This window comes from Salarias fasciatus, chromosome 18 (assembly GCF_902148845.1).
Source record: "Salarias fasciatus chromosome 18, fSalaFa1.1, whole genome shotgun sequence".
In the NCBI taxonomy this organism is placed as follows: domain Eukaryota; kingdom Metazoa; phylum Chordata; class Actinopteri; order Blenniiformes; family Blenniidae; genus Salarias; species Salarias fasciatus.
The window spans coordinates 29,340,789-29,366,398 of NC_043762.1; the positions used below are offsets into that span (position 1 = coordinate 29,340,789).

The 25,610-nt window shown below is 43.4% G+C and overlaps 1 protein-coding gene across 1 annotated transcript; it reads left to right on the plus strand.

The window, feature by feature from the left end:
* The first annotated feature begins 1,724 nt into the window (after nt 1-1,724).
* Nucleotides 1,725-24,438, plus strand: ranbp9 (RAN binding protein 9). Its single transcript, XM_030115097.1, has 14 exons — nt 1,725-2,368; nt 4,900-5,011; nt 6,424-6,476; nt 10,468-10,635; nt 12,549-12,571; nt 15,108-15,292; nt 16,784-16,896; nt 17,343-17,451; nt 19,460-19,614; nt 19,746-19,896; nt 20,599-20,720; nt 21,103-21,254; nt 21,341-21,452; nt 21,530-24,438. The coding sequence occupies exons 1-14, from the start codon at nt 2,152-2,154 to the stop codon at nt 21,658-21,660; spliced, it is 1,803 nt and encodes a 600-aa protein (XP_029970957.1). The 5' UTR covers nt 1,725-2,151; the 3' UTR covers nt 21,661-24,438.
* The last annotated feature ends 1,172 nt before the right edge of the window (nt 24,439-25,610 follow it).

The following is a 25,610-nucleotide window of genomic DNA, read 5'->3' on the forward strand; positions in this document are numbered from 1 at the left end:
TTTCTTGTTTACCACCGAGTGAAGAGCAGCCATATTTCACTTTGTCTTTTCAAATCAAATTATCATCATTTGAATGAGATTTAGCCTATAAGTACATATCTGTTCAATGCACACATTTAATGTTCACAAATGTAAAGAAAGAACTCCTCACTGTTTAAAACAAGCATATCTGCCAACATCTTCTCATTCATTCATTATTCCAACACACAGACACACACACATGGGTGTGACTGATCTTGTCCTGAAATGAATCCACTGCAGTTATTACAGCGTCCTGTTCTATCACTGTCACGGTTGTCACGTGGTTTCCTAATTGGGGAATAAACCAAACATTCAGAAACTGTTCTTACTACAATTTGCCCCTGACCCTCCTCTGAAACACTCATCTTACTGATGAAAAGCAGTCCAGGCCTTCCACTGTTTGTCTCTTCCAGTCGCCTTGATGTGAAACTGAGGAAGTGCTTCCCAACAGGGAGTATAACATCGTTTCAGATTCCTTTTCACTGATGCAATAAACATTCCCACATGCTCGCGTGAGGAACATCCACAGGCCAAACTAAAAAAAAAACACACCAAAAACAACAAGAAAACTTCTGCTTCAGCTTGCGCTTCACTTCATAGCTTTCATCAGAGCTGTAGGAAACTGAAACAACGTTCCGACCCAGTTAGAATTAGAAGACTACAATAAGAAAACTCCAATAATGTGACAAAGTGCATGTGACAGTTACCCCGACAGTATGTTTCAGAGAGCTCTCATGTCTTCAGACTCCTGGTGGGCTTGAGCTGGAGCTGAAACTTCAGATATTTTAAAAAATATTAGATATGGAATCAAAATGAAGTGAGTTTACCAGATTCCTGCAACCTGTGGGTCATGTATATATACGACTAGCAAGACACAACTGTGTTTTTTTGTTTTCTGTCTTCGGCATGCTTTCACAAACTGTAGTACTAAAACATGAGACACACGACTGACTTTCAGTCACTTGGCTACCCTTGAAGTCCCACGGTCCAGAAAACATGTTTGTGAGGTTCATTGGTGGCCTTAAATTGTTTCTAGGTTTGAATGTGTGTGTGTGTGTGTGGTTGTCTGTCTCTTTGTGTTTGCAGGGGCAGAACCTGATCCAGCCTTCAGGAATGACGGCTTTGTGAACACACCTGCACAATTCAACATTACTATTTGACTTAACAAGTAGGTCTTTAGATTGAACCCATGCAGGAGGGGAGAACATGCAAACTCTACACAGTCAAACTTGGATCACCTTTGTGTGAAGCGACTGTGATCATTCAAGATCACCCGATGCTGGTGAAACAGTATCACTGAATTGTAAAGTCATGAAAAATACGTGAATTATATTGAGGGATCTCAGAGGCAAAACTACACAAGCTGCACTGAACTGAACTGAACAAATACTGAAATTCAACGTTTGGCATAATTTTAAAAAACTGAAATGTATCTTGAAAAATTAAACTAGGGGAGGACAGGAAATTTAATATATAACCGTCAGTGGATATTCATTTTGAAGCTGGAGAGTAGCAACTCCCAGAATGGATGATTGGGATGTGATGGTGATTGTCAATTCACTATCTGACTACTTCTATACAGTTAAAGGACTGATTACTTAGTTTTCCAATCCACTTTCTGTGCTCTCACTGCTCATTCTGTTTATTCGCATTCCCATAGGAAGTGAGTGGACCTGCTCTCAGCCAATCAGATCTGCGGATGAAGCTCCGACAACAAACAAAAGATCGAGGCTAGCCGAGCTCGTTATACTTTGTCCCATCGTCTCGCCTAACGTTTCTACTTAGTTTTCTCTCTACGCCGACCGGCTCGTCTGCCTTTTAACTACTTTCATTGGATCTCGAGCGATAAATAGCGTCCCCGCTAGTGTCTCTATTTATGGATTTGTGTCAGCTAATGTCAACCTGAGCCATTTCGCCGAGCGCTTCGCCTTTGCTGGCCGAGCTAAACGCGTTAGCCAGGCTAGCTGCTCGGGGAACCAGCTCTGGCTGCTTCTCAAACAACCAGCGAAGCCAGTTAGCTTAGCCTGCTAGCTAGCTTTGCTAACACCCTTAAAAACCAGACACTGACGGGCACCAGTGGCTTTGGCTTGTTGTTAACAAGCCATTCCCCCCAAAACTCGTGCCGTAGCCATGTCTGGACAGTCTTCGGGCTGTGGGTTTCTGATGTCGGTTGTTGTACACGGAGACTCGGCTCTCAACGAGCAGGAAAAGGAGCTCAACCAGCGACTCCGACGGCTCTATCCAGCCGTTAACGAAAACGAGACGCCACTTCCTCGGTCCTGGAGCCCGAAGGACAAGTTCAGCTATATCGGGCTATCGCAGAACAATCTCCGTGTACACTATAAAGGTATGACAAAAAGTCACACTCGAGTTCAGCACTTTTATTCGCCGATGCTAACGACAAGTTTGCTAATGTTAGCTTAGTTTCATGGTTAGGGGATCAAAGCCAGCTGCCGTTGTGGCTAAAAACAAAGTAGGCTAGGCTAGTCGCTTCATCAACAACAAGGCAGAGGACATCTTGCAACCCGACCAGCTGGCGAGGTGTATCCACAGCCAAAACTGACCTACTAGCTCGTTAGCTCCCCTTGTTCCCGTGTTAACCAGGTTTTCAGCCCCCCGAGCTGTTTTCCTGAAGCTTTCAGGGAACAACTTGACATGCTATCCTTCTCAATATATCAAATCGTACATATAGTTCTGAAAATCAAGCAAAACTGTGGCTGACTTGACTCGATTTGATTCTCCAAATTAGACCGTGCAACGTTAGCCAAAAGGACTGAGGTTAGATCTACCCCCGGGTAGGCTAATGTAGCATTATTAAGCATTTTAATGGCAGGAAAGACACTGGTCAAAAATCAGAATTGGCCTGAGCTACTCATAGAATTGGGCTTCCAGTGAAGTAGCTGGCGATGGCAGGAGAGACAAAGATATAGTATCATCAGCTTGGTTTTTGATATTTAGTGTCTTGTTGAACTGGAGGGATTTTGGTGTGGAGGCCTTCTAGAAAAAGCGAGTGTTAAAAAGGTGTCACTGTGCTTCCTGGGTGTGTTCTATTATTCTGGGTTTCACTGGCCCTCTGCACCCTCTCTTCCTTGTTGTAACTACAATGTTTCGTCTTTGTACTTCATATTCATCTGAATCTGGCCTGGCTGAGTATGCAGATGCCTTTTGAACTTTAACAATCCAACGCCACTGCAACGAGATTCTCTCGTATCCAGCCGGTTGTAAGCTGTATGTAAGATGCAGGTCGTGTGAGTAAGCAGGCTTAGCCAGGGAAAGTGCTACAGTGTGTGCGTGCTAACCAGTCTGACTCAGATCTTGTCATCCACATAACCTGTGCCTTTTTTTCTTCTTAGTATCAGATGGTTAATGTTGATCCTGAAAAGAATCATCCATTGTTACTACACTATAAGTAAATATTACTGTTTAACCCTCCTATTGGAGAAACTCTCTGGGCTTTCAGCATATTACTCATTTGTACAATGCTGAAAAGGAGTTGAAGGTACAAGCATATCATTAAGTGCTGGTTTTTAAATACATCAGTGCTAAAAACAGAGATAAGATTGAATTTAGGACTATTGACACACAAAATTAAATGTACTTAATGACTACCTATCAGATCTTTTCAGACAGTAAAGTATCATAGCCATTGTCCATGTTTCCAGAAATGGGTAAATATTTTATTTAGTCTCTAAATAGAAAATATTTTCTTCTCATTTCAGCTTGAAATAGGACCATTTCTATGAAAATATTGGGTTGTTTTTTAGTGAGATGACTCATCCTAAGTTTGATTGGTGGCTACTGGTACCACATACGAATATTATAAATCTGACCTTCAAGGCTGGACTTCACTTTTTGACCAATATTGCAACTCATATTTATTCTGTAATAATTAATTGTAGATTAAGCACCTTCCAGATATTGAAGTCTGCAGAGGTTTCTTTCTATCTGGAAATAAACGTAGTTCTCTTTCATTTCAGCTCCTTTTTTTCTTCTCCGTTGCCTGACATTAGATAGCATTTCCAATTATACTTGTGTGTAGAGATTTGTTGATAAACCCAGCCCTGTGATTCACATGTTGTCGCTTATTCACTGCTGTCGGGGAACGTTCAAGCATGTCTGGTACATGACTCCTGATAATGCTGTGAGCAGCTTTGCGCTATAGCTGCATGACCTCATGCTGGTTTTAAGGTCTGACTGGATGAACCTGGAGGACGAGAATCTAAGTACTTAAGTTTCTATTTAACCGTTGATTAAATGTATGTGTATACATACATTTAATCAACGGTTAAAAAGAAACTTCAGTGCCTATAACTGTGGCAGTTATATGCACTTTCTGAAGAAGCTGTTCTTTTTTTTTCTTTTAAATTTACTGGAAATACGGGTCAGTATCAGCTTTTTACCAAATTCATCAGGGAAATAAGTCATATTTCACATGACCGATTCCTGTCAAATGTGACAAATAACGGTGATACATTGAAATGTATCCAGTTTTATTGTTTTGCATTATCTGCCATACTATTGTCTTCGAAGACAAATGCATTTGCAGAGTCTCCATGATGCGCCGTTTCTGATGGAATTTGATGCTCATTTTGACGTGATTTTCTCATAATAGTGTTCTTTTTATTAAGGGATTCACCTGCTTAGTATGAATGATGTTCCTTCTTGATTTAAACATTTGGCCACAGAATCTGTCCTCGTGTTATCTGTATTATCTACTTAACTGGATTGCAAATCAAAGTTAGATACAAGGTCATCAGCATAAGAAGCTGCGTGAATGTCTCTGTCCTCACACTCAGCACTTTTCTCCCATTTGTGATGATATAAAGATCCATAATCTTCGATACTTATCACTTTCTTTTTTTTTTACCCTACTTCAAGGTCATGGCAAAACCCCTAAAGATGCAGCATCTGTGCGGGCCACACACCCCATCCCGGCTGCCTGTGGAGTCTACTACTTCGAGGTGAAGATCATCAGTAAAGGCCGAGATGGGTAAGAACACAGCGCAGCACTTCAGCTTCAGAACAAACTCGATAAGCATCACCTCTTGGTAAAGGATGACCGTTTCAGAGGGCCTTTTATCCATTAACTTGATTGCTTAAGCGTGCTGTACTGTATTGTTTTATATCATTAAATTGATTGGCTACATAGTAAGTGAAAGTTTTCATTAGTATAAGGGACCAGGGTTTGGATCCAACATAAGAAAACTAGCCAACCCTGCAGTTTAAGGGTGTGGTGAGTTGCTGTGAATGTAAAAGAGAGCATCTAAATACATCATCGATATGATTGCATGTGATCGTGTTGATGTATCAGTGTTAATATTCAAATTGACACCAGTGGTCCTGATAACAAACACACACTATAGTTAAAACCCCTGAGGTGTTGGGGGGTGTGGGGGGGACTTCTTTCTGGTGTATCATAAATGTAATCCTCAGGGGGACTGTTGCAGTCATCAATCATATGAACAGCCTTCAAACTCAATTATCATAACTAATAAGAAGCTTGTGTTTTTCCTGAGGTGGTGGGGGTATTGAAAGTATAAAGTCCAGGGGACTGACGACTCTAATCTGGATTTACATGCACTGTAATCCGCCAGCGTTTTGAATCTCATTGCCGTTCTTGTTATATAGGACCGTCGTGCATCATGATTTCACCAGCAGTGTTCAGTACTATTAATTTTGTTCTAACTGATCAAATTTACTTTTTGTTCTAGTGGAGAAAGCAGTTTCTTCTACAGTTGTATTCTAGTGGAGTTTTGAGTATTCTTGATTGAGATTTGTCTGAAGCTGATTTAATGTCTTTTTTATTAATACTGGTATTTCAAAGTGCAGATCACTATCAATGAAATTGTCATCTGTTTTGCTTCGTCAAATTTAGTATGAATAGCCCCTGGTGGGGCGGTTCTCACAAGACCGCTTTCCACAACAAAGTCGAGTAAACGTAAGCACAGCGCAAATCTTCATGGGGCTTGAGGCCAATTCATAATCCAGTTTATAGAGTTTAATTTTATAAAAAGCCTCAATTTACAGTGAAGGAGTCACAAGTCGCATGACTTCAGGAGTTGTGTTTTAACCAGTTGACCCTCTTTGACCAAAGATGATGAAATGTTTTTGAATGTTTTTTCATGGATTGTTTAACTCTTACTTGACTTTGTTGTGCTAGCCTGCGTCAGTCAGAAGCCAAAAAATGTTGAGGTGAAGTAAACAAAACTATACAAAATCAGCCTGACAGCAGTTGTGCCACAAGATAAGAAATTCAGTTTAGTTAAAATGTAAAAGCTCATGTAACCGTGGCACGGACTGATACACAAAAGCCAACGTCTTTGGCTTGGAGCCGTGATAGATCGGAGACATTGTGACATGTAATGTGATCGCAGTTTTTCTTTGTTTCACGCCTCCCCACAGGTACATGGGCATCGGCCTCTCAGCTCAGGGTGTGAACATGAACAGACTCCCTGGTAAGATGACACACTATTTGATCACTTTACAGTGTCTGTCAGTGCTTTCTTTGGGTGTGGTGGGAAGAATTTGTCTGTTGGCGTCTGACATCGTCTCCATCTTGTCTATCGTCAGAACTCTTTTGTGTTGTATGTTTGAGAGTGTCATTTTGCCCATGAGATGATTTACAATCTGGAATAACCAGGCTTTAGACAAAGAAATATCTGTTGCTGTGTCTATCTTCAAAAAAAGTTCAAGTACAGGATTATTGCAGGTTTGATTACTATATTAACCATTGATTGATTTTCTGAATTACATTATAGTTATCACAATTTTGTATTGTAAATGAAAGTCTTAGCTGTTTATGCTACAGCTACTGCCTAATGGCTGAGCCAGATACAGGTCAGGACCATGCAGTGATGATCGGTGATCATCCCGGCAGGGCGACAGGCCGGCTACAGGGACTGGACCTTGTTGTAAGCAATGCACTCAAAGGCTTTCAGATGCTGCATCTCAGACATTTTTGATGGCGTGAAGGACGATATGGGAGCCTTGGAAAGAGCATACAGAACAGGAGTATGAGATGAGTGCAGCCCGCACAGCAGGAGATTAGAAATAAATAGCCTTTCAAAATCAGGTTTGGTGTGATAGAACCTTTTAAACAAATATGAGAGTCATTTTCGAGATGATCTTAAATTCAGACCAATGTGATGTTGAAAAAAAGTTTTCACTTTTTGTTTAGCCTTTAATTTATACCTCTTTCCACTTAATGTTGACAACTTAAAAAGCAAATTCTCTGACATATATTTATAGTTTTGGAAAGCCTTTGCATTCATACATCGTTACAGGTTCAGAGTTGTGCCTAAAAACCTCTTTGGTGATTGCACTGCACTAACTCATCAGCTTTCACATGAATGATGCCGCTTCATGTTGGAAAGAAACTGCAAACACTAATAACACAAGCTAATAGTCAATAAATGTTCATCTTGTCATTAACATTTCCTTAGCGGTCTGTTAAGTTTCGGTGCTCAAACTGTGATTTCCTAATATAAGGATGCAGTTTTCTACCACGGGGTCTTTACCATGGCGGGGCCATCAGTGTGGAAAGACGTCATCGCCGCTGCTCCTTTTCAAGGTTATCAGGCCAAACAGGAGCTGTGACACTCCTCCACATGTCTCAGAAGTGGACCCACCCAGGAGCTTCACTCTCCTCGTGTAAAGATAACAGGAGGCTGCGAGTAAACTGCAGAGTCTAAGCTGATGGAGAGATGCTAATGAAAATTCACTAATTGGGAAGAACTATTGCCAGACTGCTGCAGAGTTGAGTGCTACGTGCCAGTGATGAATGTGGCAGTGGCAGGATTCATTCTGCAGCTCAGCAGTAACTCACAGGATCCTGCCACTTGCTTTTTAACGTTAAAACAGCCCCGGGGCTGCTGGTGGTGCAGTGGAGGCATCCCCTCGTTCTCCGTGAAAAACACACACAAAAAGCACAAATGGTCTCTGCACTCATGCAAGATTTCAAAGTATTTTTAAAGCACAGTTTGGTTTAATAATGAAAACTCATCATGCTTGTTTATTTTAAGGATATCCCAACATATGAAAGGATAATAATCAAAAATAGAAATTCATGAATAAACAGTCAAAGTTCAAAACAAAGCAAAAGAAAAAAGAAAAACAGGATTCTGGGAGGATATCCAGCTTCCTGCCAAAAGTGAGTGTGCCATGTAGGGTTGGGCGGTAATAAGGTAATAAGGTATACCGGCGGTGTCTTTCAAAAGCAACGGTATCAGTTTCAATACTGTCATTGAAAGAAATGGCAACGCACTTATATAGAAGATAAGGATTAAATATAAAATATCATTTATTCAATGCCTAAAAATGATTCTTTGTCCAGCAGCACTTATATGTGGTTGAATTTTCAGTTTTACTTCCACAGTAGTTTAATTTTGGAGACGTTTGATGAAGTTTTTGAACATGACGTCATCATCATGACGTGAGAGAGCGGGAGCGAGAGACGGAGGGAGAGAGAGCGGGAGAAAGATGGCGAGTCACGCACCGAGTGACCTGGTCCCAAAGAAGACCAGGACTGCAGCGGACCGGCAGTATTTTGGTTCAGAGCTAACGAGAAGGGAGAGCGGTATACTGACGAGGCAGTTTGTAAATTGTGCAATACGAAGGTGATTGAATTTAATTGATGTGTGCGCGGCGCATTCTGCGCAACAGCTGCTCTGGATGGTCAGGTTAGTTTAACTGTTTGACTGTTGTATTTACACCTTTTTAAAAGCTGCTCTTTTTTGTTATTCAAAGTTGTTCAGGTTGTGATTTTAATTTAATTGATGTGTGCGCGGCGCATTCTGCGCAAAAACTCTTCTGGATGGTTATGCTGATTGTTGTATTTGCACTTTTTAAGCTGTTGCTAATAAGTTGTTAATATTTTGCACATTATGTTGTTATTGTTTCATTATTAGTGTTTGGTATTCAGCTTCTGAACGGTGTAGGGACAAGACAACAGTTTGGTGATGCTGTCTGAGCCTTGAGTTGTATTTTTTTAATTAGTTATGGTAATACCGTATACCGGGGTAAAATGTGGAGACAGTATGACGGTATCAAAATTTGGATACCGCCCAACCCTAGTGCCCTGTCATTGAAATGTTTTTAAAGCAGAACTATACAACTTTTTTACCTCAATAAATGTGTTTCAGAATCCCTGTGGGGGTAAACAAAGACTTGTCTCGGTGATTGGCCGGTCCCTCCACTCCCCCCGGGGTCTGTGTCCTGAAAACAGCGCTTGCAATTTCAGAGGATCGACCCGACTACATCTGAGAGAACAAACCTGCTTTACAGCACTCTTATGGGATTACAAGTATAAAAGCTGTTGGAGTGCGAGATCTGTCGTTGTGTTGCAATAGACGATCTTTGCATGATGTGTTGATTGGTTCTAATTTCTGTTTGGTAACTGAAAAATAAGGAGGAGTGGCACCTCCTCTGGTAGAAGTGAGCGTGAGTGAGTTCGCTGCACTGAGCTGAAAGCAGCATGTCTGAGTGTGTTTGTTTTCCAATAAGTTTGAGTGTGCGAGGCAGGCATGTCTACGACAGAGGGAGAACCGGAGGAAGTTCCCAGGCAGAGCGAGGAACTGCCGCTGCAGAAGATTTACCAAAAGCGCGTAAAACAAACATGAAACCCTCGCTAGCGTTAGCAACGCCACCCTGAGGTGCTCACGGATGATAGAACCAAAAAGACAGAAAAAACTTTGTCTAACGAGAGAAAAAAAGGAATGCTCTCTGGGGGCGGGGTGGGAGAGGGGGGGTGATACGAAGGACGTTTATGACAGTGAGCTTTCACAGGAGACCAGTATGGGGAGCGCTAAAGCAAATCTTGCATAGTTCTCCTATAAGTAATTGAAAAGACTGTGCCGCTGTTTTTTTTTTCTTGCGTCAGTTGTCCTAGAACTGTATTTTAGCGAAGCCCCCAAAGGTTTCTGCATCCCAGATTAACAGTGGAATGAGGATGTGGTTATATTCATGGTACCACAAAAGTGATGATCGATGGAAGTATTTAATACTTTGGGGGGAAAAAAAATCCTTTTCATCTGTCCCTCATAACTGTAGTAGGACCAAAGGGGTCATCAAACTAAGAATTTCAGAGTTTAAGCTTCTAAAAACTCTGCATAAGGGAACCTCATGGAGAGAACTTAATTTTGATAGTTTTCAGTGTAGGTTTGTCTTGATACAACTCTGAAAAGGGGTTGAAGCTGTACTTCAGGATTTATTTTACTCCCGTGCTTTAATGGTTGAGCTGAAGCGTTTGTCCTCCTGAGCAGCCTAAACGTATTGAAACATCTGAGTTGCTTGACTTTGTGTGTTTTGCTGTTTTTTCACTGAAGTTGAGCCGGCAAAGGCAAACCGGTGTCCATCGTGCTGTATTGCCTTTGTGGTGATGTTTTTTTTTTTTCTAATCGCTTCGCTGCTCTTCCCTCATGGTTGTGCACTGTCATTCACATCTCTTAGGCTGGGACAAACACTCATATGGTTACCATGGAGACGACGGGCACTCCTTCTGCTCATCTGGCACTGGCCAACCGTACGGACCTACGTTTACAACCGGCGATGTGATTGGCTGCTGCGTCAACCTCATCAACAACACTTGTTTCTACACAAAGAACGGCCACAGCTTAGGTAAGCACCTGTGCAGCTGAAGTGATGTTACAGTGCACACAGTGTATGGCAGGAACGTCAAACTTCGATCTCTATGGGGAACAAGAAAATTTAGTTATTAAATTGGCCAAATTGTGACTGAGTACATCTGTGACAAAGATTTAACTGAATTATAATCATTAATTTAGTGAAAACAACTGCTTGTAGCTCCAATTCTATTAAAAAGCTTGTATTTTATGTTTTTATCCTGAAATAAACTCAGTAATCTGCTTAAAAAGACCACCATCTTACCATTACCCATGATGCCGATCATTTTGTAATTTAGAGAAACTGGCTGTCGAGTCACAAAGTAGGAGTTCTTGTGCGTTAAAAGCACAAGAAAAGCAGCCTTTGCAGTCCTATGCGCGCAGGCGTTGTGGACTCAGTGACACGCTGTTTTATAGCGGCTCGTTTTCATGAGCAGTGGAGTTCCTTGTATTGCTGAACCCCTAACCTGCTGGATTTCCTTAAAAAATGTCCTGTTAGACTCTTTTTTTAAAAAAACTACGTCAGTCTTGGGTGTCCTGGTGGAACATTCAGAGCATGCTTTCAGATAAAATACATCAACCAGCGTCATTTTCACCCCGACACAGCAGGCTGTCCTCAGGTGCAGTCCTCCACGTCACACCCACACACTCACAACTGTCACACACACACTGCGGTTTACCAAGTAAGAATGAAGATACTTTCTCAAGAAATTACAGGCTGAAGCACAACATTAAGAGTGACGACAGAGCAGCTACTTGGCCTCAAGCTAAGTAGAAGCTAACTGGCAAATAGTCCCCAAAAATTTAAGCGTTGATGTTTAACAAACACTCTTAAACTCTTCATTTGTGTCTTTGTTAGATTTTAATCAACTTAAAGGAATACTCCGAAGATTTTGGAGCCACGCCCTATCCCTATCATTTACAAAGTGAGATACGCTCATAAATATCTTTTTTGTGTCTGTGCGTCCAGTGGCTGGATCCCAGCTGTTAGCATCGTAGTTAGCTTAGCTCAACTGCTGGAGGTGAAGAGGAGACAGAGCCGGACTGACAAAAGTGGACAAGATAGTCCTTCCAGTGGTCCAGGGGACGGCATATTAGCACGTGGAGTAAATCCGAATTGTTATAAAACATTTTAAAAGACGTGTTTTCTTTTCAATCCGTTAAAATAACGTTTTGATACACAGATCTGCACAAGCATAGTGCTCCGCGGAAGGATATACCGGAGCACAGCGGCTGAGTCTCTGGCTGCTACTGCTGTGCTCCGGTATATCCTTCCGCGGAGCACTGCGCATGTGCAGATCTGTGTATCAAAACGTTATTTTAACGGATTGAAAAGAAAACACATCTTTTAAAATGTTTCATAACCATTCAGATTTACTTCACGTGCTAATACGCCATCCCCTGGACCACTGGAAGGACTATCTTGTCCACTTTTGTCAGTCCGGCTCTGTCTCCTCTTCACCTCCAGCAGCTGAGCTAAGCTAACTACGATGCTAACAGCTGGGATCCAGCCACTGGACGCACAGACACAAAAAAGATATTTATGAGCTTATCTCACTTTGTAAATGATAGGGATATGGCATGGGTCCAAAATCTTCGGAGTATTCCTTTAACAAGTTGTTGTTTGTGACAGGGCTACAGCAAATGTACTTTAGTCTGATTATGATGCTAGCTTTCAACTAGCATTGAGATTTTTCCTTGCTATGTCCCCTGTAAACATTAGGACTTAAATTTCCTTAGGGACGCTGTCTGTCTTGTTTTGTTATACTTCTGATTGAGGCTGCAGCAGAAATGTGATATTTACCAGATAATCTCAGCATATATAAACAGACTGGGTTCTCCTGTGTAAATAGAAATAGAAATAATTCCTCGCCTTCACACTGATCTTTTTTTCCTCTTCATCTGTAGGTATTGCCTTCACAGACTTACCAGTAAGTATCTGCATTTTTCCTACTTTTGCACCATAAGGTAATCTTTCTAGTTTCTGTAATTATGTGCTTAGTAACTCAAGACTATTAATAGATTTTTTTATTTATTTAGTTTTTTTAATTTTTGATAGCTGAAGTTGACATTATCCAGCTGGTTTCTGAATATGAGAGTTATTGCCACAGTGAAATGATATAAAACTGGAGGAGTCTCTTGTTGAAATCTCATGTCAGTTTTTTCTTGAAAATTCCAGAAACATTGCAGCTTGCTTCTAGTAAACTGTTAGAACTCATTGTGGCTCACGTTACCATATCCACTGTCGGACCAAACCTTTGAAACCGCTACAAGAATGTCACTCTGTCAGTGAGGAGCAATATTTTTCTATGAAATGTCTTACCATAACGTCAAACAAGACATACGTTGAATTGGAGGAGCCATTTTGGGTACTTGTTACCTGGTTAATAATACTGCTATTACTAACAGGTTCACTGTGAAATGCATGTCCAAAGCCCTGGAATGGAATTCCTAGTTTGTTTGGAGCAGCCAGTTAAAAGTCTGGCTTGTGTAACGGTTTAGTGTTTTTCAGTGTCTTTGAACAAGGATAGCGGCCTTCACAATCCAGACAGTTCATTTGAACTTAAACTATGATACATATCACTCCACATGGTTTACTACATTGTGATCTCCATTTTTGCCATATCACACAGCCTGAGCTGTAATTCAATCATATGACTGATATATAATAGTCATATTCTTGTTGGCATGCACGTCCAGCTGTTCTCTAGGAAGAACTTGAGTCTTCGCCACAACAACAATCCATTGAGTAAGAAAACAGACTTGGCTGTGAGCCAGACGTTCATGTTCCTCCAGAGTCGTGTTGTGAAGTGCGTCACCTCGGCACAGCTGACCTTTCTGGTTATTGGACTATGACAAAGACGACTGTGAGACACAGACACTCACGGCTTTGTGGCTCTGTTCTTAATCAGCTGTGTTTATTCCCTCTTCCTTCACCTAATCTTAGCTGTAATTTAAATAAGTTTTGTTACTCTGAAGTATTGCTGGCCTTTATTCCCAGCTAAGCCCGTTCTTCTTTGTTGCCTCTGAATCTTAATTCCTGCCCCACTTCATTGTATGGGAACTATTTTGAAGCATCAAATTGTGGAAGGAGGATTTTGAAATTTCACTTTGAGGATGTGTGTCCAAATCCAAGCACATTGCAGGTGTAATTCCTCTTTCCAGGCCACATCCTAACAGTTACAGCATTCTGTTCATTTACTTTCATCAGTGTGTTTATCTTCTCACCCCGTCATCGCCCATGTCGTCATCAGCGGGGACTAAAAAAACAGGCCTTTCAGAGCTGACGCACTCCTAACCTTTTGACATTGTCATGCAACATATCAACAACTTGCATGATAACGTAGCAGGTCACTAATTCCAGTCTCATCCGTGCGCCTAGTTTTGCTGGAGCTGTCTGCACGCGTGTCCAAGTCCAAAGAAAGGGGAAAGAAAGACTATTGAATTCTAAATTAATTGTGTGAACAGTCATTTGAATTTTACCTGCTGTACAGGCCTATTAATTACCTAAAGCCTTTAAAACCTGAAAACAAACACATCCACCTTTACCTTTGACCCAGATCAGAGTGTTTTCTGAGTGATGCTGATAAGTCAGTGAGAGGCGTGTAGATAAGTTGGAGCCACAGCATCGAGTATAGAGAAAGGGCATCTGTCAGCTGAAAGAGCTGAAAGGGATGAGAGGTGTTGTGATTTGACTTGTGAAGCTCTCAGCAGGGACTGTCAAAACAACAGCGGAGAGCTGCAACGTTTCAGCAAATAAGTAGGGACATAAAACAAAAATCAAGACTTGTGTTCCATTGTCTTTTTTTAGTGTGGCTGGCTAAACATTTTGATGATTTCCCTTAACTGGATTCACTTAAAAGAAGAGACTATAACCACTCTGTATGTTCTGTCTTCAACATGTAAATCCACCATGTTTCCATTTTACTTGACTCTTCGGTCTGTAGCTGTAAACCAACCTGGAGTTTCTTCTGATTGAACATCTGATCCTCTTGGTTCTGTAAGAGAGGAAAGTGCAGTAATAGTGTTACCTTAAAACAGTAGATTGTAAGGTGGAGTGCCAGAGCTGGAAAGAATTGATTTAGAGTGTAAGATTTTAGTATCTAATGACACACTCACCCAGTCATGAGCTGTGATGAGCAGAAGCGTCGGTGTGAGCGATGCCTTCAGGCCCGGTGGGGCAGTAAAAGCTGACGTCACGTCCTCCCAATGCCACAGGAGCTTGAACCTCGGCTCGTCCCGTTAAAGATGCCACATTAGCCTGCTAGTCGGCGGTTTTGTTTTAAGTGTTGTTGGCCCGTACAATACTTCTTTAAAGAGCTAATTGGAGATAGAGGTTTGTTTCCTGAGGATCTCAGTTTTCCTGTTTGCTCCCATTATTTCCTGTTTTGATTTATTGTCCAGATTACATTCCAAGCCCGGTTTCCTCCATCGCCTCCCTTAACTCTGTCTCTGCCTGTTCCGCAGCCTAACTTGTACCCGACCGTGGGCCTTCAGACTCCAGGGGAAGTGGTTGACGCCAACTTCGGCCAGCACCCGTTTGTGTTCGACATCGAGGATTACATGCGGGAATGGAGGACGAAGATTCAGGCCCAAATTGACCGCTTCCCCATCGGAGAGCGCGAGGGCGAGTGGCAGTCCATGATCCAGAAGTAAGAGGATTTGGAGGCTGAATTCTTCCTGTTTAAACTGCTATGCTGAAGGCGCACAGAGGGGGTGGTGAAGTGTGGATGTGAGTCCAAGCAGGGTTTTGGTGACTGATGTTTTGTTTCACTCACATTTCAGACATTGGATAAGTTAACAGTTTAGTTTGGTTTTATCTGAAGAAGTTGAGGGTTTTAAAAGAGAATTTCTGTGTTTAGCACAAGGAATATTGGAAGTGTGAAATATTGTAGGCAGGACATGAGCATGAAGAGGATCAAGGCCCAGATGGACGACTTCCTCATCAAAGAGCCGAAGCCATGATCCAGAAGTAAAAGCCGTGGAGCTGGGTTTCTCTTTATGCCATGCCCTGATGGGATTAGCTCTCTGTTGCTATGATTACTTGTCCTGAATGGATTTATCTTCATTTGATGGGGATTTGGAGGAGAGGGTGGGGTTGAATGGAGCCATCGCCAGTATATGGAAAAGTCTCACAGCTTGAGATGAAAACAGGAAGTCTTTAAGCTCACACCACAGCGATTACACCCAGATAGCCCCCCCCTTTTTTTTTAAAAATAAAAGTAATATAGCGATGAAGTGGTGAGAGGCCTCCTACTAATTTTTCTGTTTACGGTATTCACAACTTCACAAGTTGATTTTGTGAAAGAAGTGAGTCTAGACTAAAATAAGAAAATGCTGCTATCATCAATGTAACACTGAAGGTGGTGAGGCCTCATCTAAAGTCTCAACAAACTTTGTAAACTTTTGTTTTTACACGTAATTTTGTATTGCCAACAATAAACCTTCATATTTACGAATACAAGTATGAGAAGCTTAAAGTTATCCTCCAACATAATATTGGTTCATTCTTGGCAGAATCAAATAAACAACTTACTGTTGTGAAGGAAGTGGCTTTTAGCTTTTGCTCATGTCAGTCTGTGCACTTCAGCAGTCTTAGGTTTTGCAACTGGCAGTCTCAAAGTCGTATAAACCCTCATTAACTCCTCAGCTGAGTCGAGGGTTCTCCAGTCTGATCCTGGTCAAATGACGCTCTCATCCATATTTGTTTGGGCATGAAAATTTAAATCAGACCTGTTAGCTTCAGTTTGACTCAAACAAACCATTTGTTAGATGATTTGCTTACATCATTTGGTTTCTAAAGTATGGCTTTTCTCATTGCGGGGAAAAAGAACAAAGGTGTTAATATAGATTTTGGACTGATTTATTGTTGGTAATTATTTAAGTACTATTATTTAAGTAGTATTATTTAAGTTTTACGTTTTCTTTCATCACCTTTTGCTACAACACCAATATCTGTGTTTTACCCATGTTTTTACAGAATCAGATGCATGCCTGATGAAGTTAGTTTCATTGTTAAAAAAGGTAGTAAAATACAGACAAATGAACTGTTTTTGTAATTTTGCTTTTGTGTGAGGTTGTGTTTGATGTAATTTCACCTGCTGCAGCCTCCTACTAGCTGTTTTTTTTCCTTGTCTCGTTAGAATGGTGGCTTCTTACTTGGTGCACCACAGTTACTGTGCCACAGCCGAAGCGTTTGCCAAATCCACTGATCAGGCTGTGCACGAGGAGCTGGCTTCTATCAAAAACCGACAGAGTGAGTTTCCGTGTGTGCGTTTTGTTTGTGATCGATTTTAAAAAAGGGAACCTGTCTGTTTTTTGTGGGAATGAATCGGGCCACAGTCTAAATTCGAGCCACTATGAACAGAGGGACGTCGGAGTTGGTCTGTCAGTGTATGTTGGTTTCAGTGCACTAACTGCATTAAGTGAACACTGATTGTTTTCTAACACACATGAGGGGAGCAGCTGGGTTTTTTTTCTTGACATTGCGATTCATATATTTTCTATGAGTGGCTCCAAAGAGGGTTGACTGATGAAGTTGGGTTATCTTTGGTATATTTATAGTAAATGTCCTATTTGTACAACCCAGTTAAAGTAGTTTGCTCTTTTAAAACATAAGTAAATATTAAAGTATTTAGCATAAATCATGTTAAATAGCAGCAAAGGAATGTTGGTCATCGACTTGTTGCTGTGGGCCTGCAGAGATCCAGAAGCTGGTGTTGTCAGGCAGAATGGGCGAAGCCATTGAGACCACCCAGCAGCTCTACCCCAACCTCCTGGAGAGGAACCCGGACCTTCTATTCATGCTCAAGTAAGACTGTGGAGTCTCAAACCCATCACAGACTCCGAATGAGGACGTAATGTAACGGATGTCTCGGGCCCAATCTGTCGTAATACTTGAGTGTTTTTTCCTAACCAATGGTTTTCCTTTAGTTGATTCTAGAGGTGTCCCCGACTAAGAATTTCCATAGTCGAATCTGAAGTGTCGGTAACTCTAAACATCAAACAAATGAAGTATAGTTCAAATGACCAGAACCAAACCCACTTCTAACAAACGGGCTGAAGCATGTTATTTATTTATATCTATAAGCTCTGCAGATAAGCTCACATTTTTTGGCTAAACAGTTTCTCACATTATCTGCTCAAATTAAATGAAATGCTTAATTGCACTGTGTCGGTCCGTTTCGCAGCACAACATCCACGCAAAAACAAACACTAAATTAAATAGAATGAGCCTTTTAGATAAATAAAAATAATAATATAATAATAACCTAAAATATTACAATTAAATGAAATAAAAGTCAGCATTAAAAATGAGAATTGAGTAACAGAACCGTCTTTTAATAGCCCAATTATCTGGCTACTGACCCGTTTAAGGTGGAAAGCCATGTTGTTGTGAAGTGATATGAAAGGACACAATTTGCATTTGACTTTTTTTGGATCATCTTTGACTTGGTCTGAAGTTCTGTTTTTTTCCGACATTGTAAGACTTTTAAAGTTCAGCCAAATCACCACCGAGATGCTGCTCTGTGACGGAGCTCTGCGCAAAATGGGATTGTGCCACTCACCATGGTGGTTGATTCACAGACACTAAATAGATAGAATATTGAATAAAACTACAAGTTAAGTAAATTTTTCCACAGTATATTTGATAGGCTAACATGTATATCAAATAGGCTTTATATCATGTTTATTTGGGGAAAAAAAGCAAGCAATTCTATGTAAAATCAGTCATTCAGCACCCCCATACAGCTGTAATGGAATGGTCCTCGTTTAATAATCACATTTTTTCGATGCTTCGACTGCGTGATTGGCAGTCGAATCAGGCCCCTTCGAACGAATCGTCGAATCGTCGACTATCTGAGGACACCCCTAGTTCCATCCATCCATCCATCCATTTTCTACCGCTTATCCGGGGCCGGGTCGCGGGGGCAGCAGTCTCAGCAGGGATGCCCAGACTTCCCTGTCCCCAGACACTTCCTCCAGCTCCTCTGGGAGGATCCCAAGGCGTTCCCAGGCCAGCCGAGAGACATAGTCTCTCCAGCGTGTCCTGGGTCTTCCCCGGGGTCTCCTCCCAGTGGGACATGCCCGGAACACCTCCCTAGGGAGGCGTCCAGGAGGCATCCTAAACAGATGTCCGAGCCACCTCAGCTGGTTCCTCTCGATGTGGAGGAGTAGCGGCTCTACTCCGAGCTCCTCCCTGGTGACTGAGCTCCTCACCCTAGCTCTAAGGGAGCGCCCAGCCACCCTACGGAGGAAGCTCATTTCGGCCGCTTGTATCCGGGATCTTGTCCTTTCGGTCATGACCCAAAGCTCATGACCATAGGTGAGGGTGGGAACGTAGATTGACCGGTAAATCGAGAGCTTCGCCTTTCGGCTCAGCTCCTTCTTCACCACGACGGACCGATACAACGACCGCATCACTGCAGCCGCTGCACCGATCCGCCTGTCAATCTCACGCTCCATCCGTCCCCCACTCGTGAGCAAGACCCCAAGATACTTGAACTCCTCCACTTGGGCTAGGGTCTCTCCACCAACCTGGAGGGGGCAAGCCACCTTCCTCCGGTCGAGGACCATGGCCTCGGATTTGGAGGTGCTGATCCTCATCCCTGCCGCTTCACACTCGGCTGCGAACCGCCCCAGTGCATGCTGTAGGTCCGGGTTCGATGAAGCCAACAGGACAACATCATCTGCAAAAAGCAGAGATGAAATCCTGTGGTTCCCGAGCCTAGTTGATTCTCTTATTTCGTCTTGGCGCGGTTTCTAGTTTTGGTCTCGTGTTGTTCTTGTTCTTCACATCTGGCCGCCGCTGTCCTCAGGGTGAGACAGTTCATCGAGATGGTGAACGGGACGGACAGTGAGGTGCGGTGTTTGGGAGGCCGCAGCCCGAAGTCTCAGGACAGCTACCCCGGCTCCCCCCGGCCCTTCAGCAGCCCCAGCCACAAAGCCAGCAGCTCCCAGCCCTACCTCACAGGTACGCCCCGGCTGTGCTGCTTACATCCCGACGGCCAGCAGGGAGCACCGGAACGCACCAGTATGTGTCTGTTTCGGGATGTCATGGTTTCTTTTCTCTCTCGTAAACGATAGTCTGTTGCTCCCTTGCAGGGTTCGACAGCAACTGCTGTAACGGTGTGACATCCAATAAGAGCCACAGCTCCCCTCACAGTCACAAGCCGTGTCCTCCAGGCTCTGCCTCCATTCTCCCAGCATCGGACGTCAGTCTCAACGGGAGCCGCAGCCAGCAGCCCGTCACCAGGTACCCAGGAGCGCCTCCGCATGTCGCTCAGGATCAGCCTAAAGACACCTTTTAATGAATTTATTTCAAGGAAGGCTTTTCACTTCACGTGGACAATTCCTACTCTGAGCAGTGTGAGGGGAAAGAGTGTTGTGGAGAAGAAAATGAGGTCAAATGACTCACATGGACATTCTCTGTTCTTTCTTATTTTTATGAATAGCATCACTATTTAGTAATTAGTCCGTTTGTCATCTTGCATGATATCAGTTTCTCTCTTGATTTGAGGCCAACATAGAAACTGGAATTAAAAACAGTCAAAGAAACAAAATCGGACTTCACGTCAGCTGTTGGACCGGCTGTCAACTGTTGAATTCTCAGCCCACGAGAAATGAACACTTGCCTGATTGTTGAATTTCTGGAGTGTGGTTGTTTTCTGTAAGTGGGAGCACACAGGTCTGGTTTGCCTGAAGATCACAGAGAGCTTCACTTAGTCTTTTCATCACACAGTCGTCCTACGTCTCGTCACAGAGGGCAATAGATAACTGAGGGAAACACTCGAACAGTTTTAGAATGCTGGACGATGTTATACTAAAGAGCTGTGAATTGTGCAAAGCAAGTTTCCAACTGGATTATAGAGTTATAAAAGAAAGTGTATTTTACTCATGTTGATTGAAAATCAGATTTTTGACCACTCAGTTGCATTTCCCTCTTGTCTTTCCGCAGTAATGACGTGGATATGGAGGTCGACCACGTCAGCAATGGAGTCACAGAATCATCCTCCAATGGTTTCCTCAACGGCACCTCCAAACATGCCCCAGAGCCCGAGGACTGCGACGCAGAGATGGGTGGGTACAGCCAGTGACGTCGGTGTGCGTTAGTGCCTCACTTAAAGCCGAATGCAGCAGCTGCTGGGTGTGTTTTACCAGTCTGAAGGTGAATCTCTGAATAATGCACTATAAGTCACATCTGTAGAAAAATGCAGCTTTGGCCAGGCTTTGAGCCCATGATTCGCCTGCTTTGACAAACTTGTGAGATGCTGGTCAAATGACTAAGAAGTGGAGGTTTTAGTGTGGAAACTACAGTAGTTCAGTTTCATGTGCCAGGAAGAAAAGGCCTTGTTTGATAAGTTTAATTTTTATTCTGCTGTGACGTTGATATTCTCGATGAGCACTGCTAATGCCTCGGCGTTTGGAGCCAGTCTGTAAGAAGCTGCTGCTGTGCCTGCAGAGGTGGAGTCGGCCCAGTCCAAGAGGCAGCTGTGCGGCGGGAGCCAGGCGGCCATCGAGAGGATGATCCATTTTGGCAGGGAGCTCCAGAGCATGAGCGAACACCTCCGCCGCGAGTGCGGCAAGAACTCCGCCAACAAGAAGATGCTCAAGGTAAGACCAAAAGCAGCTCGCTCCCGCAGCGTGCCGCATTAAAGCGCGCAGTGATGTGACGAGCGTGGGCCTGTCTCCCGCTGCAGGACGCGTTCAGCCTGCTGGCCTACTCAGACCCCTGGAACAGCCCGGTCGGCTACCAGCTGGACGCCATCCAGAGAGAACCCGTCTGCTCCACTCTCAACAGTGCAATATTAGGTGGGTCTGGAGCAGAGAGCATGTTTTAGGAGAGCTCTTGACCCTAACTCTTCCTTTCTCTTCGTCTGCCCCTCCAGAGACTCACAACCTGCCCAAGCAGCCCCCCCTGGCCCAGGCGGTGGGCCAGGCCGCCCAGTGCCTCGCCATCATGGCTCGAACTGGCAGCGGCTCCTGCGCCTTCGCCTCTGTGGACGATTACCTGCACTAGCCCCACGTGCACGCGTGCACACACACCCGCACCCTGACGGGCGGTCCAGAAACGCCTCCCTGCACGTCCTCAATCAGTGTAGTCGTATATTAGCTGAGGGGACGCTCCTCCGCACAAAGTAATGAAAGTTAACCATCTCACTCGCTTCCTGTTCTGCTTCTACTGATCGGCACCGACACCGCTGAGGGCCGGGAGCCGTTTCTGGACCCATCTTCAGAGCGCAGCCGCATATATTCAACCCCTACTTTTCCATGGTAAATAAGAAATGATCCTCTACCTTGGTAGCTCCTGCTCCCCCCCCCCCCCCCCCCTCCAGCCCCCCACCCCCCTCCAGGGCTCTTCTGCATCTTCCTGGCAGTGTGGAGGGGCGGCCAAGAACTGCCGACAGGAAAATACTTCGCAAGTCAAACTTGTGTGGACACACAATAAATACTAAGCCCCCGATTACCTGGGACCTGAGGCCAGGGCGGGCAGACTGACGGAAGAGAAGCAGCCCCGCCCTCCAGCCCTGCTCAGACAGATGGGATAGTCGGGGGTGGGGGGCGGCCCAGACGAGGCCCCCGGTGGCTGACCACCACCTGACGTGGTCCCTGGAACCTGCTTTACCAGGCATATGTGCACTCACACATAAACGCACCTGGACCCAGTCCCCAGACCGAGTCCCTCCGGCGTGAGGCTCCGTTATGGACAACCTGATCCCCCCCCACCGCCGCCTCCCCCGCCTCCCACGTCTCTCCATCAGCCAAGAACTCTGTGACGCATGTGGACCGGAGCCTCTGAGGAAAACCAGAGACAATCTGCAGTTTCGACTCAATGTTCCCTGTTTTTAATCTTCTGTTCACTTTTTGTTTTCCTCGGGTAAACTGTGGGGCGGGCGGGGGGCGTGTTTCCTTGGCTCTTGTTTCATTTTAAATTTTTTTTTGTTTTTTTTAGTTTTTTTCCCAGGTTTACAAGGCATGGTGCAGAAGATGACAATTATTAATAAATATTCTAATTATCGTTAATTATTGTTACTTGCATTCACATTACGTTTGTTGAGCCCCAGCAAGAGCGAGTTCCACCAACTTACTATAATAAAAATCCCAGTTTCACCGACCCCAGTGAAGAGCGTGTGTACATGTTAACGTTTGTATAAGAATTTAACCAAATGAAGTTATATCAATAGAGCAAGTTATTTAGTTATCAAATGAAAGGAAGTCAATGGGGGGGGTGGAAATCCTTTACTGTTTTTCTATTGATGCTAGTGACCCCTGGAGTGTGCTGGTTGTTATTTAGCCTGTACAAATATTTCTGTTTGCTGTTTGGCACCAGGGTTCCTACACAGGGGAAATGTGAGAAACCTGTCCTGAAGTTGAATTAGGCTTGTCCAAGAACTTGTGTGTTTTTACGGCTCTTACTGCACCAAAGCTGGATTGAAAACTGTGTAGGAACCCTGCAGTGAACTCTGATCCCGTTTTATTTGTTAACCCCCCCCCCCCCCCTCCCCCCCCCAGGAACAAAAACAACAAAAAAACTGAAAAACAGAAAATGAAAAACTCCCACCGGCGCAGCGAGTTTGATGCAAACATTGAAACTTTAGTCTTTATTTTTGTAACACTGTCTATGCTAATCTTTATTTCACAAAGAACTCAGGAGCCAAAATGAAGTCCCTCAGTTCATCCCTGTTGGTTTGGCACAGTCAGGTCCTCGCAGGAAGCCGACGGCCCCCCCTGACCCCTGACCCCCCTCCCGCCCCGCCTTGCCTCAGACCAGACAGTGGAGCTGGTGTGAAGTCGGCCTTTCGACAAACTCAGCAGCTGGTTTGAAGTCGAGCTGCAGTTTGAATCACTGGAGTGAAACTTTATTCGACCCCAAAACACGTTCTGACAGCGGATGCCAACGTGTCCTCTGCTAAATCCAGCTGGAGTTCTAGAAAAGTGAGCAAGTTATGGCTGCATGTGAGCAGAGTTCCATCAGCAGAAGAGAACTTAAGACATTTCAGACGGCACTACTTGACAATCTAACTTTAACCTCCTTGCTTGGATCTCTTCAGTCGTATCTACCGGCATGTTTCGTATTTCTGGAGAAATAAAAATGTCTGACAGGCACGCTATGTTGGAGCGACAAATGTTCGCTCAACATTCAAATTCCAGCTCGACTTTTACGTCGGGTAGCAGAGAAAAGACTTTCCTGTCCATCTTTTCAAAGCCTGGACTCCAGATTCATCTTCTGTAGAGCTTTGCTGATCTTTTGAACCTGGTTTCCCTCTCGCTGGAGCTCCCTCCTCTGGCATTAAACTGAGAAAAGCAGAAATGGTGCAAAAAAAAAAAAAAGTAAAGGTCTGAGAAAGCGACAGAAAGCATCCAGTATTGAGCGACCACACCGCTGCTCCTGTCTGCTCGCCCTCATCACTTCAACACAAACGTTGAGGCATCTTCTTTTTTTTAAACCCCTGTAGTTTTTCCCTCCAAGCGTCAGGAAATGACTTTTATCCTCACGGTGGAACCAAGCTTTTCTGTACCTTTTTTTTTTTATTTTTTTAATTTGTTTTCCCTTTCTTGGCAGGTTGCGAGCAGTCACGGCATCATTTAGAAAACTTCTTAGACAAAGTGTCTGTTGTCTCTTTCTGAGTAAGGTCTGAAACCTATGCATGCCATAGTAAAGTGGTGGTAAGATCAAGTTAGATGTCTTTTGATTTTTGGTTTTCCTTTCTCCTTCTTTTAGCCAGTTCAGTGTATAAGGAAGATGTCAACCAGTAAGCTGTCCACTGCTGACTGTGTGTCCATTTGGAGAAAAAAAAAAAAAGATGTGCAATTTGTGTGAGGGTGAAAAGATTTATATTAAAAATGACAAATGCTGATAGACCTTGTGTGGCTGCTGCATGACGCCGGGAGCCGAAGAGTGTGTCCTGCTTCACAGTGAACCTGTGGGCTCAGTTTGATTGGATTGCTTGCCTTCAAAATTATGTAATAATTTGAACAGATTAGAACCAATGCAAATTTTAAATAATGGAAAGAAAAACATTTGATAAGGTTTAAAACTTGTTAAAACATAATTTGAGTTTGTATAATTTTACAAAGGTTATGCTCTGAATTGGGGATTTTGGGGAGAGATGATGTTAATGGATTATCTGAATCTTTACCTGTGTTTTGCTCTGAGACACAATGTTCGTGATCAGCCTTCACTAGTTTACTGTAACCGAGGAGGATTGAAAGAGAATTTGAGAACAAGCAAGCATTTCTTTGGATAATTGAAGGAACCCTGGGAAAAATAACGCCATGCGCACCACCCCACACTAGAGTCAACTTTTAATCAACTCTATGGGTTCCTTTCCATTTTCCCCCCTACTTGTGTTTAAGAAATGCCAGACCCCACAACCACACACACAAAGAACTAAATGATTCATTGCAATTCTTTATTTTAAAAAATGAACATCTGTTTGAACCTTTGTGCTGGGTACGCTATAGTGATTTTATATTTACATGTATAAAATATGATTAAGATAACCTCAAAGACAAAGCCTCGAGCGCCCCCTGTGAATTCTGGCACCGGTTAACACAACTGCTACTAACTGTACTGCCAACGTGTTTAGAGATCGAAAGAAAGTGACTTCAATAATACACTGCTGGTAATTTGTAAGAGAAGTACAGTAACCACCAGAAACAGACTTTAAAAACAGTTTAGATTCAAAACTGTTTGCTGGTATCTGGTCAAACCTGGAATAAGCTAATAGAACACAAAGATCTCTACAGATGGTATAAGTAGCTTTATTCCCTGAGGACGTGCGGACAGGGGACGTTAGTCCCTCGTCATACCGTCCCGTGTGGCAGTGCGGACACACACTGCCTCTACACTCTGGCGTTTCCACGCCCGATTGGTGAAGTCTGAACGTGAGTCGGCTTCCATACAGCTCGATAAACAGATGTCATGAGGCCCGTTGGCTTTTTATTCAATGTTTCAAATACATCTTG

Bases quoted from the DNA above. Each gene is read 5' to 3' on its own strand.
- ranbp9 (XM_030115097.1), top strand. From the start codon at position 2,152: ATGTCTGGACAGTCTTCGGGCTGTGGGTTTCTGATGTCGGTTGTTGTA. The intron at 5,012-6,423 runs GTAAGAACACAG...GCCTCCCCACAG, and splicing joins ATCAGTAAAGGCCGAGATGG to GTACATGGGCATCGGCCTCT. The intron at 16,897-17,342 runs GTGAGTTTCCGT...GTGGGCCTGCAG, and splicing joins TTCTATCAAAAACCGACAGA to AGATCCAGAAGCTGGTGTTG.